The sequence below is a fragment of the Euleptes europaea genome, chromosome 5, assembly GCF_029931775.1.
Source record: "Euleptes europaea isolate rEulEur1 chromosome 5, rEulEur1.hap1, whole genome shotgun sequence".
NCBI lineage: Eukaryota > Metazoa > Chordata > Lepidosauria > Squamata > Sphaerodactylidae > Euleptes > Euleptes europaea.
The window spans coordinates 10,573,361-10,592,274 of NC_079316.1; the positions used below are offsets into that span (position 1 = coordinate 10,573,361).

The 18,914-nt window shown below is 49.9% G+C and overlaps 1 protein-coding gene and 3 non-coding genes across 4 annotated transcripts in view; all 4 read left to right on the plus strand.

Annotated features, from left to right (window-relative positions):
- EIF4G1 (eukaryotic translation initiation factor 4 gamma 1) overlaps positions 1-18,914 on the plus strand; it is a 158,837-nt gene that overhangs the window by 118,100 nt on the left and 21,823 nt on the right. Inside the window, exons 9-15 of the mRNA XM_056850174.1 lie at positions 205-1,095; positions 2,046-2,134; positions 6,925-7,099; positions 10,928-11,061; positions 14,273-14,392; positions 14,698-14,880; positions 16,106-16,303. Of these exons, the coding sequence (XP_056706152.1) occupies positions 205-1,095; positions 2,046-2,134; positions 6,925-7,099; positions 10,928-11,061; positions 14,273-14,392; positions 14,698-14,880; positions 16,106-16,303 (1,790 nt within the window). The remainder of the gene's footprint in view (positions 1-204; positions 1,096-2,045; positions 2,135-6,924; positions 7,100-10,927; positions 11,062-14,272; positions 14,393-14,697; positions 14,881-16,105; positions 16,304-18,914) is intronic.
- On the plus strand, positions 2,407-2,478 carry TRNAH-GUG (transfer RNA histidin (anticodon GUG)). Its single transcript has one exon. It is a non-coding gene; the product is annotated as a tRNA-His (tRNA).
- LOC130478495 (small nucleolar RNA SNORD66) lies at positions 7,159-7,235 on the plus strand. Its single transcript, XR_008933356.1, has one exon. It is a non-coding gene; the product is annotated as a small nucleolar RNA SNORD66 (small nucleolar RNA).
- On the plus strand, positions 14,443-14,519 carry LOC130478494 (small nucleolar RNA SNORD66). Its single transcript, XR_008933355.1, has one exon. It is a non-coding gene; the product is annotated as a small nucleolar RNA SNORD66 (small nucleolar RNA).

Sequence of the window (18,914 nt, forward strand, 5' to 3'; positions counted from 1 at the left end):
GGGAGGGGAAGGGAAGGCGATTGTGAGCTGGATTGATTCTCCTTTAAGTGGTAGAGAAAGTCGGCATATAAAAACCAACTCTTCTTGTCAGGGATTCTCTAGGCTGATCCTGCATTGAGCAGGGGGTTGGGCTAGATGGCCCGTATGGCCCCTTCCAACTCTGTGATTCTGTGACTCAGTGTTCCCTGTCCTTCCTCTTTCCAGACGATCGTCCCAAGACTGGCCCAGTCATAAGCAAATCCATTTGTTCGGAGACTAGCATATCGGAGTCCCCGTCTCCCCCGCCACCCCTCATCACTGAGGCCGAGGCCGAGACCGCGCTGCCGGCTGCCGTGTCGCTGGTGCACGCGGAGAGCCCCCTCACCGTGGACACTACAGAGGAGCTGCCGGAGGTCCCCGCGGACATCCTCGAACCCGTCAGCGCCACCACTACAGTGCCAGGGGGCCCCGTGCTGCCCCCAGAGGCCCCCGACTCCGACCCGGAGCCTCAGGAGGAGCCAGCTGCTAACCCCCTTTCCGAGCTTCCTCCCCAGCCGGCCCCGACAGAGGTGCTGATGGACGAAGGAGAAGAAGAAGAAGCCGCCGCGGCGGAGATAGTGACTCCCCAGCCGGAGGCTCCTCCACCCGAGGAGCTTCCGGAGACTCTGCCGAGCGACCCCCCAACGCCCCCGCCTTTGCTCGAGGAGCCCCCAGAGGGGTCGGCAGAGGCGAACGGGGTGCCAGAAGAGGAACCGCCGGAGCCCATGCTGGAGCCTCACTTGTGCCAGCCGGAGCCCACTGCAGAGCCCCCCGTTGTTCAGCCCGAGGAGCTGCCGATCCCCAACGGGGTGGAGGTCCCCGGGAACCAGCCAGAAGGAGGCGACGAGCCCAAGGAGCCGCCGGAGTCGGACGTCAGTCCCATCTCCGAGCCGGAGGAAGTGAAAGCGGAGGAGCCGGCGGAGGTGCCCCCCCCAGCCACTCCGCCTCCCGAGGAGGAGGAGGAGGAGGAGGAGCCCGAGCCGGAAGAGGCCGAGAGCGAAGAGCCAGCTGAGACGCAAGAGCAGAGTGCCCTGCCGGCGGCTGCACCCTCCGAGAGCACAGAGGCGACTGTGCAAGGTGAGCGTAGTGCGGCACCCTGGGTATGGAGTAGGGGGTCCCTGGGGTGTGTGTTGGGGGGGGAGGCAGTTGTGAGTTTCCTGCATTGATGCAGGGGGTTGGACTAGATGACCCTGGAGTTCCCTTCCAGCTCTATGATTGTAATTCTGGATAGGGTTGCCAACCTCCAGGCGGGGCCTGGGGTTCTCCTGGAATTACAACCGATCTCCACGCAACAGAGATCACTTCTCCTGGAGGAAATGGCTGCTGTAGGGGGAATTATACCCTTATGAGGGCCCTCCTTCCAAATCTCCAGAAATTCCCCAGCCTAGAGCTGGCAGCCCCTCTCTCTGGAGCTGCAGCAATCCTGCACTGCACATTGGAACGCTTTTGTGCGTTTTTTCCAGAGGGATTCATGGGAGCAAATTGATTATTTTCCCCCCAGATGAGAGATCTGAGTTAAATTTCAGCTCCCCCGAGCAATCCTTCCCCCCCCCTTGCATTCTTTTCTGCAGGGTTGCAGTGCTGTTTGATTCAGTCAGCCCCCAGCGATGAGAACTGCAGCATGTTGATTTGACATGCTAAGGATTTTGTACCCATTCAGACAATATTAAAAGACTTGATACCAAGAGAAAGCCAGTGGGGGATCAATATTGTTCCTGTGCTTCTCCTGTGAAAACATAATCCAGTTCCTTTCAGAAACCTTGAAGGGTGACCACAGCCGGGTCGGGCTTACGTTCCCCTTTCCCTCTCCCCCCAATTGGCTGCCATGCAATGGTGGAGAAGAGCAAAGGTTGAGGGGCTTCCAAGTCCCCCGGGCTCTTGAAGGATCCAGAAGGAGTCCCCTGTTAATCCCGCCCCCAACGTACTCCAGGGCGAATCAGGGAATGGGCTGCATAAAATCAGTTTACTCTGGTGTGACTAACGGATCACCTTTCTGACCTCTTTTTTTTTGTGGGGGGGCTGTCCAGTAGCGCTATCCGTGCCAAAGAAAAAGCGGAAGTTGAAGGACCTGAACAAGAAAGATAACCTGGGAGACCTGCTGGATGCATTCAAAGAGGTTGGTGCCCCCCCCTCCCCAATCTGCTGCTGGGGACCAGAGCCCTGGCTCCTTCAGCGGGCTGTGCGGAAGGACATTCATTCATTCACTTATGCCCGCTTTTCTCCTCGATGGGGACCCAAAGCGGCGTATGTTGTTCTCCTCCATTTTATCCTCGCAACAACCCTTTGAGGTACGCGAGGTTGAGTGTGTATGACTAGCCCCCAGTCACCCAGTGAGGTTCCATGGCAGATGGGATTTGACCCTGGCCCTCGCATATTCTAGCTTGGAGAGGAGCTGTGGCTCAGTGGTAGAGCCTCCGCTTGTGACGCAGAAGGTCCCAGGTTCAATCCCTGGCATCTCCAGTTAAAGGGACCAGGCAAAGTAGGTGATGTGAAAGACCCCTGTCTGAAACCCTGGAGAGCCGCTGCCAGTGTTCAGTAGGCCGTACAGGCTTTGACGGGACCAAGGGTCCGATTCAATACAAGACATAAGAACATAAGAGAGGCCATGCTGGATCAGACCAAGTGTCACACAGTAGCCAACCATGTGTCTGTAGGAAGCCCACAAACAAGACTGCTGCAGCAGCACTGTCCTGCCTGTGTTCCACAGCACCTAATAGAATAGGCATGCTCCTCTGATCCTGGAGAGAATAAACATGCATCATGCCTAGTATCCATTTTTACTAGTAGCCATGGGTAGCCCTCTCCTCCATGAACATGTCCACTCCCCTCTTAAAGCCTTCCAAGTTGGCAGCCATCATCACATCCTGGGGCAGGGAGTTCCACGATTTAACGATGCAGCTTCATGTGTTCATGTGACGCTCTAACCGCTCCCCCACCCTGCCTGTGATCACCGTTTTGTGTGTCACTGCCTCCCGTGATTCCATGCCTGCTCTGCATGCTTTAAACAACTTCAGTTTCCGTGATCCCCTCCACCTGGATTTTCAGGATGATTTGTAATTCTGCAAGGGGCAGAATGTATTTTTTTTTTTAAATTATAACCCACCCTTCCCCCTTAAAACTTGACGCTTACAGAATCATAAATAATAAAGCAATAAGCATAGCTGTGACAATAAATCATGAGCAACCCCCCGTGCGATTATAACTCAGCCCTTCACAGTAGCAGCAGAAGGTGACGTGAAATACCTGAGTCAGAGTAAACAGCGCTGACCTTGATAGACCGATAGTCTGAGTCAATATAAGCAACTTTAAGCGTTCAGCCCTTCTTTTTTTTCTGGAGGAAAAGGCCCCCAGTATTAGTCTCTGCTGATGAACAATCTCATATGGCAGAAGGCTAGTGACCTTTAAAAGAGAAAATTCACTTAGACTTCTGGCCGGGGCCTGAGGCAGATGGACACCTTTGCAGATGGCTAGGGGGTGTTTGTGGACTCTTCTTAGAAAGTGGCGTCGGCCTCCGAATCCTAGAATCTGTTTTCATGAAAGACGTTTGTAAAGTATTTGGGCCCTGACCTGGGTGGCCCAAGCTAGCCTGATCTTAAGAACATAAGAAAGGCCATGCTGGGTCAGGCCCATCAGGTCCAGCAGTCTGTTCACATAGTGGCCGGCCAGGTGCCTCTAGGAAGCCCACAAGCAAGACGGCTGCAGCAGCATTGTCCTGCCTGTGTTCCTCAGCACCTAATATCATAGGCATGCTCCTGTGATCCTGGAGAGAATAGGTATGCATCATGACTGGTATCCATTTTGACTAGTAGACACGGATAGCTCTTTCCTGCATGAACATGTCCACTCCCCTCTTAAAGCCGTCCAAGCTGGCAGCTGTCACCACATCCTGGGGCAGGGAGTTCCACCATTAAACTATGCGTTGTGTGAAGAAATACTTCCTTTTCTCAGTTTGGAATCTCTCACCCTCCAGCTTCAGCATTAGTATTATGAGAGAGGAAGAAAAGCTTCTCCCTGTCCACTCTCCATATTATGCATAATTTTATAGACCTCTGTCATGTCTCCCCTTAACCTCCTTCTTTCCAAGCTAAACAGCCCTAAACGTTTATCCATTCCTCATAGGGCAGTTGCCCTACGAGGAACGGTTCTTTTCAGATCTCAGAAAACACGTGGGATCTTGTCAGATCTCAGAAGCCAAGTAGCTGTCAGACTTGGTTAGTACTCCGGATGGGAGACCACCCAGGAATTCCAGGTCTGCTAGCAGAGAAAGGCAATGGCAAACTGCCTCTGTTTATCCCTTGCCTTGAAAACCCTACGGGGGTTGCCATAACTCGGCTTTGACTTGACTGTGCATTTGGCAACGGTGCTTGCAAGTGCTTGGGCAAATGGGGAGCCCCGGGGGGGGGGGCCTGCAAGGGTTCCGGGGTTCCGGAACTCAGCCTCCATCTTTGCCTTTCGCCCGCAACTAGCAGAATAGATTTCTTGGGCTGTGATGGGAATCATTTTGCGGCTTCAGACAGCACAACACAAAAATAAGGTTAAAATGCCACTGTAACCTTAAGGACTGACAGTAACAGTCGGTTGAATACCATTGTCTGAGCTAAAATCATTGCAGTCAATTACAGAGAGGTCTCAGCTCTCATCCCCGGCCACCAATTAATAGCTTGATTAAATAAAAAGGGCATGGTTGATTTGAAGACGTCGGCCTCTAAATTATCCGGACTGGGGAGCGTCTGCTGCTGAAGTCTGAACGCCCTCACCGATCAAACTTAGTGCTTGCAGGGGCACCAGCACATGTGCACCATGTTTGCTAAACTATATGAACACATGAAGCAGCCTTATACTGGATCAGACCCTTGGTCCATCAAAGGCAGTATTGTCTACTTAGACCGGCAGCAGCTCTCCAGGGTCTCAGGCAGAGATCTTTCACATGACCTACTTGCCTAGTACCTTTAACTGGAGATGCTGGGGATTGAACCTGGGACCTTCTGCATGCAAAGCAGAGGCTCTACCACTGAGCCACGGCCCCTCCCCATCCAGAACATCAGAAGAGTCCTGCTGGATCAGACCAGTGGTCCATCCAGTCCGGCATCCTGCCTCACACAGTGGTCGACCAGTTCCTCTGGAGGGCAAGCAATGGCACAGAAGCCAAGGCCTTCATAAGAACATTGGGTGAGCCCTGCTGGATCAGACCAGCTGCCCCTCTAGCCCAGCCGTCCTGTCTCACCCAGTGGCCAGCCAGTTCCTTCAGATGGCCAACGAACAGGGCGTAGAGGCTGAGGCCTTCCCTTGATATTGCCTCTCGGCACTGGTATTCACAGGCTTACAGGTTCTGATTGTGGAGGTTCCCTTTAGTCACCATGGCTGGTAGCCACTGATAGACCTCTCCTCCATGAATCTGGCTAATCCCCTTTTACGGCCATCTATGCCTGTGGCCATCTCTACATCCCCTGGCAGCACAGTCCACATTTCAGTCATGGTATAAAGAAGTACTAAAAGTCCCATGATCCCTTGGGGGGAAGCCATAGCCATTGGGATTCTGTTGGCATTCAGAGGTACAAACGCACCTCTGGCTTGAGGGCCGCCAGACAGGTGGCATCTTATGGCCGACAGGAGTGAAGGGAGCCAGCGTGGTGTAGTGGTTTGGAGCGGTGGAGTCTGATCTGGAGAACCAGGTTTGATTCCCCACTCCTACACATGAAGCCAGCTGGGTGACCTTGAGCTAGTCACAGCTCTCTTAGAGCTCTCTTAGCCCCACCTACCTCCCAGGGTGCCTGTTGTGGGGAGGGGAAGGGAAGGTGATTGTAAGCTGGACTGATTCTTCCTTAAGTGGTAGAGAAAGTCGATATAAAAAAACAACTCTTCTTCTTTGTAAAAAGAAGAACTAAAAGACCTATGATCCCTTGGGGGGAAACCATAGCAATTGGGATTCTGTCGGCGTTCAGAGGTGCAGATGCACCTCCTGCTTGAGGGTCGCCGGACGGCTGGCATCTTGTGGCCATCAGGAGGGAAGAATGTTTTGCGCTTCTAATCCGGGAGCGCGTCCTCAGAGCTCAGGCATGACCAGCCTCGCTGTTGAAGGGCACCCTGGGTGCTTTCTTGATGTGTTCTTTGCATGGGCTTTCTTGGGCCTGGCCCCGGCCTGGTGGAATAGTCTACCAAGTAACATCAGGGCCCTGCGGGACCAAAATGAGTCCCGCAGGGCCTGAAAAACAGAACCATTCCGCCTGAGGGCAGCCGCAAGTCTTTCCAATTTCATCATTTGCTGGCCTCCCTGTCCCCCTCCTCAACCTGGCCTGAGGGATCCATTGCTGACCAAGCCTGTCTACTGGCTGTGGTTTGGAATGAAATGCCCTCTTGTTTTAATTGTAATATGAAGTATAGAATTTAAAAGTATGTTTTTCTTTATTTCATAAAGATAGGAAGGAATACAGAAATAAACGGGGGGAAATTGGCAATACAAATATTAAAAACAGGAAAAATCTATTACAGTATCAGTCATATTTTGCATGGTTGTGAGATCAAGATTGCTTTCCTAGCTTATGAGTATAGAGTATAGATATATATTCCGTTACCGGATTAATTTTATCATCAACTACCATTAACTTTTCTACCAGTTGTTGTTATTATTAATAAACCTTAACATATTGATAAAATAGTTTCCATTTTCGGTGAAATAACTCATAGCTCTGATCACTGTTTGCCAAATTGGTCATTCTAGCCATAGTGGCGTATTCAAAAAGTTTTTCTTTCCATTCTTCTATATCTGGAAGTAACACATGCTTATGTTTCAATGTATGTTTTAATTGAAGTTTTCTATTCGTGTCGTGAGCCCGCTCTGAGCCCAGCTTGCCGGGAATGAGGGCGGGATATACATGCAATAAATAAATAAGCAAATTACCCTCCTAGGCCAATGAAAGCAGCTCCGAGGTGGAAAACACTCCCCCTGTGCCAGCCCCGGAGCCTGAGGAAGCCGCCCCGCCCCGCCCCCAGGAGGAGGCGGAAGAGACATGGGAAGAGAAGGAGGACAAGCTAGACCCCGAGAAGGCCAAGCTGGCAGATCAGAAGTACCGCTACAAGGAAGGTGAGCCCGACCCGGGGGAGGAGTGGCTGCTGCGGCGGGCCGCGGATTCCCTGCAGAGCTTTTGGTGACGACATCCCGTTCGAGACATCGTGTCTGGGCCGCGGACCCGCTGCGATGGAGCTGAGAATCTGAGCAGGCTGGTTCATCCTCTGCGCTGTTGTCGCGAGGCTTCCCCTGGACTGTTGCGGCGGCTTCGCGGGGATTCTCTAGCGCCAGCGGTCTCATCTCTTAAATAAAGCTAGTTGTCCTAAGAAAAAGCTAATTGACACATTCGCCTCTTGATGAGGATCATTTATACAGAAGCCTCTTTGTGCCTGTATTGGCTTTTGGCTCCATTAGCCAGTACACTCATAGAATCTTAGAATTGCAAGGGGCCACCAGGGTCATCTAGTCTAGCCCCTGTGCAATGTGGGAAATTCACAGCCCCCTCCCCTCCCCACACAAACGCCTACATGGCCAGAATTATGGAATCCTAGAGTTGGAAGGGACCACCAGGGTCATCTAGTCCAACCCCCTGCACAATACATGAAATTCACACACACACCCAACACACACTTCCAGTGTACCCCCCTACTTCATGACCGGAATCATAGAATCAAAGAGTTGGAAGGGACCACCAGGGTCATCTAGTCCACAATGCAGGAAATTCACAATTAACTCCCCCCTTATACCCCCAGTAACCCCTACTCCATGCCCAGAAGATGGCCAAGATGCCCTCCCTATCATGATCTGCCTAAGGTCATAGAATCAGCATTGCTGACAGATGGCCATCTAGCCTCTGTTTCCAAAACTCCAGGGTAGGAGAGCTCACCACCTCCCAAGGAAGCCTGTTCTACTGAGGAACTGCTCTGACTGTTAGGAAATTCTTCCTAATGTCTAGGCGGAAACTCTTGATTTAATTTCAACCCATTGTTTCTGGTCTGACCTTTTGGGGTAACAGAAAACAACTCTGCACCATACCTCTATATGACAGCCCCTCAAGTACTTGAAGATGATTATCATATCACCTCTCAGAAGATGGCAAAAAACCCTCCAGGATCCCTGGCCAATCTGGCCTGGAGGAAAATTGCTTCCTGACTCCAAAGTGGCGATTGGCACTATCCTGGGCACGCAAGAAAGGGCTACGAGAGCCAAGCCCTGACACAGCTCTTCCTGCCCTCCCTGTCATGATCTGCCTAAGTTCACAGAATCAGCCTTGCTGACAGGTGGCCATCTAACCTCTGCATCAAAGCCTCCAAGGAAGGAGAGCTCACCACCTCCCGAGAAAGCTTATTCCACCGAGGAACCGCTTGCACTGTCAGAAAGTTCTTCCTAATGGTTCGCCAGAAACTCTTTTGAGTTTAGCCTGTTCTTACCCTAGAAGGAGGTTCTTCCAGCCAGCAAGCCAAGGGTCCCTATCGCCGCTACCACTCCCTGCCGTTTTTCCTTGCTAGTGAGAAAAAGGAGATTGCTACGTGGGCTGTGTTCATTTCATCCCCTCTCTCCTGGCAACGTTTGCTCGTCCCCAAAGTCAGGTATCACTAGAATAGTTGTAGGGATTGCCTTGTTTTCTCTGGAAAGGAAAAGCTGGGATTGATTTCGGGGGGTAACCTCACGGAGTGGAATCGAAGCTTTCTGGACAGTGTTGGGTGCAGCAGGCCTAGAAGGGGCATGGTAATCCCAGGTGCTTGTATTGGCTTTTAGAATCAGTGGCCACTGCAGGCATAAAGAGCCGATTTTTGTCAGCGCGTCTCATTGAAGGGCCCTGAATCAACATAATTAGTTTGTAGTGTAATGAATGAATTTTATTTGCGGCCAAAGACCAATAAATACACACTGTATGTAACAATCTTACAGCATTTCAAATAAAATAGGATATAAAAATTTATCAAAATTAAAATCAAATTAAAAAAGGTAAAGGTCCCCTGTGTAAGCACCGGGTCATTACTGACCCATGGGGTGATGTCACAATTACCGCATAGTAATTTAACTATTCTCTCTTTCCTATAAACAGAACAGCCGTCAGGTTTCTCCACTTTTTAAATCCAGCAGCTTAAGCTCAAACTTTATCTGCATCTTTGCTTTTTAATTTACCATGTACTTTAATCTCTGCAATGCAAAATTTTGGCAACCTGTCTTATGGTCGAAGGGTTTTTGTCCACCAGTATTTTTCCAAGTTTGTTTGTTAGAATGACCAGATAGATTTTTCCAGTAGTGGGGATACTATGGCGAGTCGAAGCTGATGTATAAATAGGGCATTTGAAGAAAATATGCTCCCTAGTCTCAACTTCTCCGGGTTTGGGTCACTCTTGTGTAACAAGGACAGCTCCCATAAAACTTTTGTGTGGTTATTGCAGGGTGTCAAACAGAGCAGGTGTCTAGCAGTGTGAATCGAGTGCAGAAGGCAGGGATGGAGGAAGAGGTCATAGAACCATAGAGTTGGAAGGGACCACCAGGGTCATCTAGTCCAACCCCCTGTACAAGGCAGAAAATTCACAACTACCTCCCCCCCACACCCCCAGTGACCCCTACTCCATGCCCAGAAGATGGCCAAGATGCCCTCCCGCTCACGATCTGTTTAAGGTCATAGAATCAGCATTGCTGACAGGTGGCCATCTAGCATTTCAACAGAGATAAATGTAAAGTTCTGCAGTTAGGTAGGAAAAATCAGGTGCATAATTATAGGATGGGGGAGACTTGTCTTAGCAGTAGTGTGTGCGAAAAGGATCTTGGGGTCTTAGTAGACCAAACACTGAACATGAGTCAGCAATGTGATGTGGTAGCTAAAAAGGCAAATGCGATCTTGGTGTGCATCAACAGAAGTATAGTGTCCAGATCACTCAAAGTGATGATATCGCTTTACTCTGCTCTGGTTACACCTCACCTAGAGTATTGTGTTCAGTTTTGGGCAACCACAATTTTAAGAAGGATGTAGACAAGCTGGAACGTGTCCAGAGGAGGGCAACAAAGATGGTGAGGAGTCTGGAGACCAACTACTATGAGGAAAGCTTGAGGGAGCTGGATATGTTTAGGCTGAAGAGGAGAAGACTGAGAGGGGACATGATAACCATCTTCAAGTACTTGAACAGCTGTCATATGGAGGATGGTGCCGAGTTGTTTTCTGTTGCCCCGGAAGGTCGGACCAGAACCAATGGGTTGAAATTAAATCAAAAGAGTTTCCGTCTAGACATTAGGAGGAATTTTCGAACAGTTTGAGTGGTTCCTCAGTGGAACAGACTTCCTTGAGAGGTGGTAAGTGCTCCTTCCTGGAGGTTTTTAAGTAGAGGCTAGATGACCACCTGTCAGCAATGCTGATTCTATGACCTTAGGCAGTTCATGAGAGGGAGGACATCTTGACCATCTTCTGGGCATGGAGTAGGGGTCACTGGGGGTGTATGGGTGAGGTAGTTGTTAATTTTCTGCATTGTGCAGGGGGCAGGACTAGATGACCCTGGTGGTCCCTTCCAACTCTATGATTCTAACCTCTGCTTCAAAACCTCCAGGGAAGGAGAGCTTACCACCTCCTTAGGAAGCCTGTTCCACTGAGAAACCGCTCTGACTGTTAGAAAATTCTTCCTAATGTCTAGACGGAAACTCTTTTGATTTAATTACAGATTTAGGGAATTTGAGGTGGTTGCTAAAGATGCTATTAAGGTAAGGATCATCCTGGTATCCAGGAGGAGACAGTGCTTACGGGCAGGGACACCCTGCTTGCCTGTTCAGTTAGCAAAGCTGTTTTCTGCCCCGCTCCTGGATCTGTCCTATCCGTCTCCTCTTACGTGAACTGTGATGATACGGGCCGTTATCTTCCGTTTGGTGATCTCCATCTCCCCCCCCCCACTTCCACAGAGCAATGGAAGCCCCTGAACCCAGAAGAGAAGAAAAGGTACGACCGGGAGTTCCTGCTGGGCTTCCAGTTCATCGTTGCCAGCATGCAGAAACCCGAGGGCTTGCCCCAGATCACCGACGTGGTGCTGGAGAAGGTCGGTGTTCCTTTAAAAAATAAATTTCCTTCTTGGAGTGTTGTGGCCCAGGTGAGAGCCATAGCCACGAACAGATAGGGTTCTTGCGTGTGCATGCAAGCGTCCTAGCCCTGTTTGCGTGTTACAGTGAACGCTTGCACGGTCTCCATAGATGTGCGCACGCCTGGTTGCAAGAAAGAGCCAGTGTGCATCCACGTTACAAATAAGAACATAAGAAAGGCCATGCTGGATCAGACCAAGGCCCGTCAAGTCCAGCAGCCTGTTCCCAACCAGGTGCCTCTAGGAAGCCCACAAACCAAGCTGCAGCATTGTCCTGCCTGTGTTCCATGGCATCTAATAGAATAGGCCTTCTCCTCTGATCCTGGAGAGAATAGGTATGCTTTGAGGAATCTCCCATGGGAAGGGTCAGCCCAGAGGACAAAACAAGTAGCTAAATTCTGTGCTGCAATATACAAGATCCGCCAGACAAAACAGGGGCCTGACAAACCTGAAATGGAGAATGTTATTTTAATCTGAGGTTTTTAGCTAATTTGTTTTTTTAAGAATTGTATATCCCATAGTTTTAGGTATTGTATCTTTTAATTCTATTTTGTAATTGATATGAATATTTTAATGGCTTCGCCGTATTCATAAATCTGATTGTGTGTGTAAAGTGTCGTCAAGTCGCAGCCGACTCATGGCGACCCCTTATGGGGTTTTCAAGGCACGAGACTAACAGAGGTGGTTTGCCAGTGGCTTCCTTTGTATAGCAATCCTGGACTTCCTTGGTCTCCCATCCAAATACTAACCAGGGCTGACCCTGCTTAGCTTCTGAGATCTGATGAAATCAGGCTAGCCTGGGCCATCCAGATCAGGGCATAAATCTGATCAGCAGTCACATATAAAGTCTGCTGCTTAAAGTTGGGTCATGGCAACTAGATTGTTTTTTTTTTCTTTTTCTTTTAATATTTAATTTTAGTTTCTTAAATATTAGTCAAGAATTTTAGCCAGGTATTGTCTTTTTAAAATCTATGTAGTCTTTTATCTCATGTATAGATGATACAAATGTTTTACTGGCATATGCCGTAAATCTGATTCTGATTCTGAATAGCTATGCATCATTACTAGCATCCATTTTGACTAGTAGCCATGAATAGCCCTCTCCTCCATGAATATGTCCACTCCCCTCCTCAAGCCTTCCGTGCTGGCAGGCTTGGAAACCAGGCACTAATCCCTGGGTAAACGCTGGGTTTTGATTGCTGACCTTCCGCTGCCTGTGTCGAAGAGAACGTGCAAATTGCTTAATGCACGTGTAAAGAAAAGTCAAGTGTGCACAGATTGTACATGCGTTCGATGTAGTGTATGAACAGGGGCTAGTTTAAATCCCAAAGGGCAGAGAAAGGAGCTGTCTGTCTGGTTAGTCTCCACTTCAGAGGCCCTGCTTCATCTACGCCTGCCTTCAGAGAGATGAAGAAGAGTTAGTTTTTATACCCCACTTTTCTCTACTTTCAAAGAGTCTCAAAGTGGCTTACACTCGCCTTCCCATCCCCTCCCCACAACAGACAGCTTGTGAGGTAGGTGGGGCTGAGAGAGTGTGACTAGCCCAAGGTCATCCGGCTGGCTTCGTGTGGAGGAGTGGGGAAACCAAACCCGGCTCTCCAGATTAGAGTCCACTGCTCTTAAGAAGAAAAAGAAGAGTTGGTTTTTATATGCCGACTTTCTCTACCACTTAAGGAAGAATCAAAATGGTTTACAATCCCCTTCCCTTCTCCTCCCCACAACAGACACCCTGTGAGGTAGGTGGGACTGAGAGAGCTCTGAGAGCTGTGACTAGCCCAAGGTCACCCAGCTGGCTTCATGTGGAGAAGTGGGGAAACCAACCTGGTTCTCCAGATTAGAGTCTGCCACTCATGTGGAGGAGTGGGGAATCAAACCCGGTTCTCCAGATCAGAGTCCACTGCTCCAAACTGCCGCTCTTAACCACTACATCAAGCTGGCAGGTAGGCAGGTTGTAGCCCCAGGAAGGCCTCCTGTGTAGCAGTGGTTCCCACATTGTGGAATACCTTCTGCAGTGGCTCTTGCCGAGCGCCTGTCTTATCTTTCAGGGGTCAGCTCAGGAACATCTTCATACTAATGACCTTTTAAATGCTTGAGGTTAGAGGCAGATTTTGATGGGGGGGGGATTTTAGCTGATTTCCCCCTTCCCCTTCAGACCTCTCTCATGCTGTTTCCGAGATTCCCCTTAGATGATGCCAAATCTGTGAAAAGGAAAAGAACGCATTGTGGTAAAGAGAATGTATTCCCCATGTTGTCATAACCCAATGCGGAAAAGAATGGAATAAAGCGCTGGTAGCTTTTTGAGAAAGGAGAGGGGAGAGAGTCCCGTTCTGTTGACAGGAATGGATTCTGTCTGTAGAGATTCCTATCCTTGGTCTCTTTGACCCAGCAGGCCTTTTTCTCCCGCTTCATTGTTGTCGTGACGGATTTTTACCAGTTTTGATTGTAGTTTTATATTCTTCGCTAGTTTAACTTTAAAGTTTCAAGCCCGGTCAAAACGAAACGCTTAAGTCAGGGGTGTCGAACTCAATCGTTCCGAGGGCCGGATAGGACATAAATGTCACTTGCTCAGGCCGGGCCGGGCCTTGCTAGCCCAGATCGAGAGGAGGGAGGGGTGACTGCCCCCAAGCCGGATAAAAGCTCTCGAGGGGCCGGATCCAGCCCGCAGGCCTAATGTTTGACACCCCCGGCTTAAGTAGTAAACGCAAGTGTCGCCTTGTGAAAGAGGCGTGGCTAAGTGACAGACTGCCCCTCTGAGAAGGTATGCCCCGTTCTGGTCACTCAGATCCCACGTGGAGGGGCTGTGGCCCAGTGGTAGAGCCTCTGCTTGGCATGCAGAAGGTCCCTAGTTCAATCCCCGGCATCTCCAGTTAAGGGAACCAGGCAAATAGGTAATGTGAAAGGCCTCTGCCTGAGACCCTGGAGAGCCATGCCTAGGAGCTGTGGCTTAGTGATAGAGCATCTGCTTGGTGTGCAGAAGGTCCCAGGTTCAACCCCCAGCATCTCCAGTTAAAGGAACTAGGCAAGTAGGTGTGAAAGATCTCTGCCTGAGACCCTGGAGAGCTGCTGCCAGTCTGAGTAGACAATGCAGACTTTGATGGACCAAGGGTCTGATTCCGTATAAGGCAGCTTCATGTGTTCACGTGTCTGTTCTTTGTTCCCCATGGCACATTAGGCAAACAAGATGCCCCTGCGGCCCCTGGACACGGTGCGCCTGAGCAACATGAACTGTGGACCTGACTTTACGCCCTCCTTCGCCAATCTGGGCCGGCCAGCCCCACCCATCCGTGGCCCGGTACGTACCTGCGAAGCCCGCAGACAGGGAGTGAGGGTTTCCTGCCCGGCCTGCGTGATGAACTCCTAGTTAGTGCCATCGTGTCTGGGCCACTGATGTTCTGTGATGGAACTGAGGATCTGAGCAGGCGGGGCTGGCTCCTTGTGGGCTTCCTGAACGGTCAGAGCTGGGGGGTGCGGGAGGAGGCAGGCGGCCAGCCCGGGAATTATAGCCCCCTCGTACCAGTGTTCGACGCTCGCACGTGGCAACAGGGGGCCGGGAAACGCCACCAACCGCTTCTCTCATTCCCCCTCGGACCCATGCAGCCCGCAGGGCCGGGGCAGCGCCGTTCCCAGCAGAACCTGCGCATGAAGGAGCCACGGAAGATCATCGCCACGGTGTCCCTGAACGAAGACATCAAGCTCAACAAGGCCGAGAAGGCCTGGAAGCCCACCAGCAAGCAGAAGGTGGTGACAGAAGCCGAGGATCCCGAGAACATAAAAACGCAGGTAGGAAGGGGATTCCCCAGTGGTGCTGCCGCTGGTTTTCTGGTTTGGTCATCCTCAGCTGGGTGGTGGGGCTGGGGGTGTTACTAGGGAACCAGCTTGAGGAAATGTCGCTCCGCCCCATTGCCTCCTCCTTCTCCACCAGTTAAAACGGGCTCCCCAACCTTTTTGAGCCCACCTTTGGAATTCTGGCACACAAAATGGCCGCCACAGTGAAGATCCTTGTGCTGTGGTGGTAACATGTCTGCCTGTGCTGCGGCACCCACGGGTGCCATGTTTTACCCTTGAGGTAAAAGTTCAGACGAATCATAGAAATACAATAGGACTTTTCCTTGATCAGGATTGTCAGTGAAGCTGTCAGTGGTGACGAGGACAAGGCCCACAGATCAGGCAGCCCCTTCCAGCCCCAGGTTTTTGCAATATGGGGTGAGCCAAGGGAAACATCTGAGGTAAAAACCTTGTGAAAGGGTTATGGATCCGTGGTAGACCCAGGCAGAAGGCCCCAGGTTTCAGTCCCTGGTATTTTCAGTGAAAAAGTTCCTGGGTTTGTGGAAAATAACGTTTCTCTCTGGAAGTAGGAGCTCCACTCCCTTCCTCCTCCCTCTTCTAAAACCTCTGGGCCAGAACACATGAAGCTGCCTCATACTGAACCAGACCCTTGGTCCATCAAAGTCAGTCTTGTCTACTCAGACTGGCAGTGGCTCTCCAGGGTCTCAGGCAGGGGTCTTTCCCATCACCTCCTTGCCTAGTCCCTTTAACTGGAGATGCCAGGGATTGAACCTGGGACCTTCTGCATTCCGAGCAGAGGCTCTGTCACTGAGCCACGGCCCCTCCATGGCTCTCCATGGTCTCAGGCAGAGGTCTTTCACATCACCTACTTGCCTGGTCCCTTTTAACTGGAGACTCCGGGGATTGAACCTGGGACCTTCTGCATGCAGAGCAGAGGCTCTACCACTGAGCCACGGCCCTTCCAAGCTCACTGTATCGACTCACCAAGCTCATTGTATCAATCCCAGGTCCTGCCGTGAGCCATCCCGTGCCGCCACTGTTGTTCAGGCTGTTCGGAGGGGCCCGATAGTTGCCAGCGAGAGGCTGGTTTCCGTGCTCTGTTTTCCACGCCGCTGCGTGTTCCTGCGTCGGGAAGAACAGCGCAGACGGGAGTGGTTTGGGGGCCCTGCCGGAGTCCTCTGGCTGACGATGTCTGGGTGTCTCTTTCCCCCCTTCCCAGGAGCTGTTCCGCCGCGTGCGCAGCATCCTGAACAAGCTGACGCCGCAGATGTTCCAGCAGCTGATGAAGCAGGTCACAGAGCTATCCATCGACACGGAGGAACGCCTCAAGGGCGTGATTGACCTCATCTTCGAAAAGGCCATCTCCGAGCCAAACTTCTCCGTTGCCTATGCCAACATGTGCCGTTGCCTTATGGGGGTGAGTGCTCTGGGTCCTGAGCCCCCCAGATCTCCTCCTTGCTGTCTTTGGGGGCGAGGGCGGTGAAGTAGCCAATCACTGTACTTTTGTGACTAGGTTTTTAGATTTTGTGATTCACTAAAAAACACGCTACCTTATAGAACCAGTCACTGCAAGTGATGATACAACAAATTTTGAATTGAAAAAAACAATTCCTTTTTATTGTAAATACTTCAGAAACATTAAAATGAAAAGATATATGCACAATATATTACAAGTTACTACAAAAGAATATAGATCTGAATAGAACACAATTACAGACCAGTTACCAATCCAGTAACAAACCCATCAATGATCATGCCGGGGAGAATTCTCACGACAAACTGTTAGCTACAGGTCTGGTGGAGAATTCCCGATACAGACAGCACGCAAGCTTGCCTGGGGGAGAGTGTCCCAATTTCTCTCAATTTTGGAGCGCTTTTTATACAATTTTGGAGGCTGGTGTTTCGAGAATCAGTGAGATATCCTTACGGGGATATTGTAATTTCCCCATACTTCAAAGGGACTTGTAAGGTATGAGATCAGATTAAATGCCTGTTCTCAAGCATATACTCTAACCTTGATGACATAAATTGATGGATGGCATCAGAACCTTTCATATCAACAACACTGTTCTCATAACATTTTCAAGCTACACACATATGTCTGCTAGTTGTCTGGCTACTAAGACTAAACATTCTAATATTAAAAGTTATATATAACTGCATCTTGATTATACTTAAAAGCGAGGGATATCTTAAAAATTCATCTAGGCACCCTAAGGGGTGATACAGAGGACCTTGAGATGAGGTTATAGAAGCATCTCTGGGCTCGGGCCACAGGACAGTTGTTGAACAGTGCTAAAGCGCAGGCTTATTTACTTCTCCCGCTGGGGAAACGTTCCTGTTAAAACCAACACGGGGAAACTAGGGGTGTCTTTGTTTCAAAGCAGCGCATTCCCCTCCAAACCACAGGACTGTGTTGAGATGATTGTTCTCTCCTATAGCCATCTCTACAGGTTGTCTGACTGAAGAGAAGTCGGAAGGTTGTTTATTCCAATGAAAACCTTTTATCCCAGCCAAAATCCCTCATTATCTTTTTTAATTTAAAATGAATCACTTTTGAAATTATTAAACGTCAACATAAGTCACAGCAATACAAAAATGCGTATGTCAATGGAATCAGAAACGCAAAAATGTATGGATCATCCGTCTAGACATTAGGAAGAATTTTCTAACAGAGCGGTTCCTCAGTGGAACAGGCTTCCTTGGGAGGTGGCGAGCTCTCCTTCCCTGGAGGTTTTGAAGCAGAGGCTAGATGGCCATCTGTCAGCAATGCTGATTCTGTGACCTTAGGCAGATCATGAGAGGGAGGGCATCTTAGCCATCTTCTGGGCATGGAGTATGGGTCACTGTGTGTGTGTGTGTGGGGGGGAGGTAGTTGTGAATTTCCCGCATTGTGCAGGGGGTTGGCCTAACCGACGCTGGTGGTCCCAACTCTATGATTCTATCTCTTATCCTGTCCATTTTAAATTTAAAAGATAAAATACAATTTCTGAGGTTGTCTCCAAAGTGCCTTCAGAAAGAATAGATAGATCTATGGTGCGGCCTCATTTCTGCACAGTTCTGGTCACCGTATCTTTAAAAAAGGACGTTGCAGAGCTGGAAAAAGTACAGGAGAAGGCAACCAAGATGACTAGGGGGGCCAGAGCACCTTCCCTACGAGGAAAAGCTGACAAGTCTGGGACTCGTCAGTTTAGAAACGAGACGGCTAAGGGGGGAGAGGATGGAGGTTCACGAAATTGTGCGTGGGGTGGAGAGAGTGGACAAAGAGAACTTTTTCTCCCTCTCTTAAAGTACTAGAACTTGAGGCCATCCAATGAAGTTGATGGACAGTAGATTAAAATATGGAATTCTCCTGCCAGAGGATGTAGCAGTGGCCACAGGCAAAGACAGCTTGAAAAAGGGATTATACAGATTCATGGAGGAACGGTGTATCATTGGCCCCTAGCCATGGTGACTAAGGGAACCTCCCATCTTCAGAGGCAGTCAGCCTCTGAATCCCAGTGCCAGGAGGGAACATCAGGGGAAGGCCTCAGCCTCTATGCCCTGTTGTTGGTCCTCCAGAGGAACTGGTTGGCCACGGTGTGAGACAGAAAGCTGGACTAGATGGACCCTCACTGGTCTGATCCAGCAGGGTTATTCGTATGTTCTTATGACTCGTACAACCTACGTCGGAGAGATTTAGGGGTGTTTTGGGTGTGGCTGTCTTATATAGGCCCCGTTATGTTAAACTTGCATGCCTCTGTCAAACCCATTTACTTGGTTCCTTCTGTACCCTTGCCCGGGAGGTGGGGATCAAATTTGAAGGCTGCATGTGGAGATAAGCGGAGAAATCTCAGGACAGAAATCTCCCCGACCCCGTTCGTTTTTATCATTTTTATCGCCCCCATTTAGCAGATTGTTTCAAGAAAGTCCATCGTAGGTGTGCAATCTTCAAAGGGGTGATTTTTTTTTTGTTATAACTAATTTATTTATCAGTGGTGTAATAATAGTGGTGGGGAAGGCAACAGCAAACCACCCCACAAACAAAG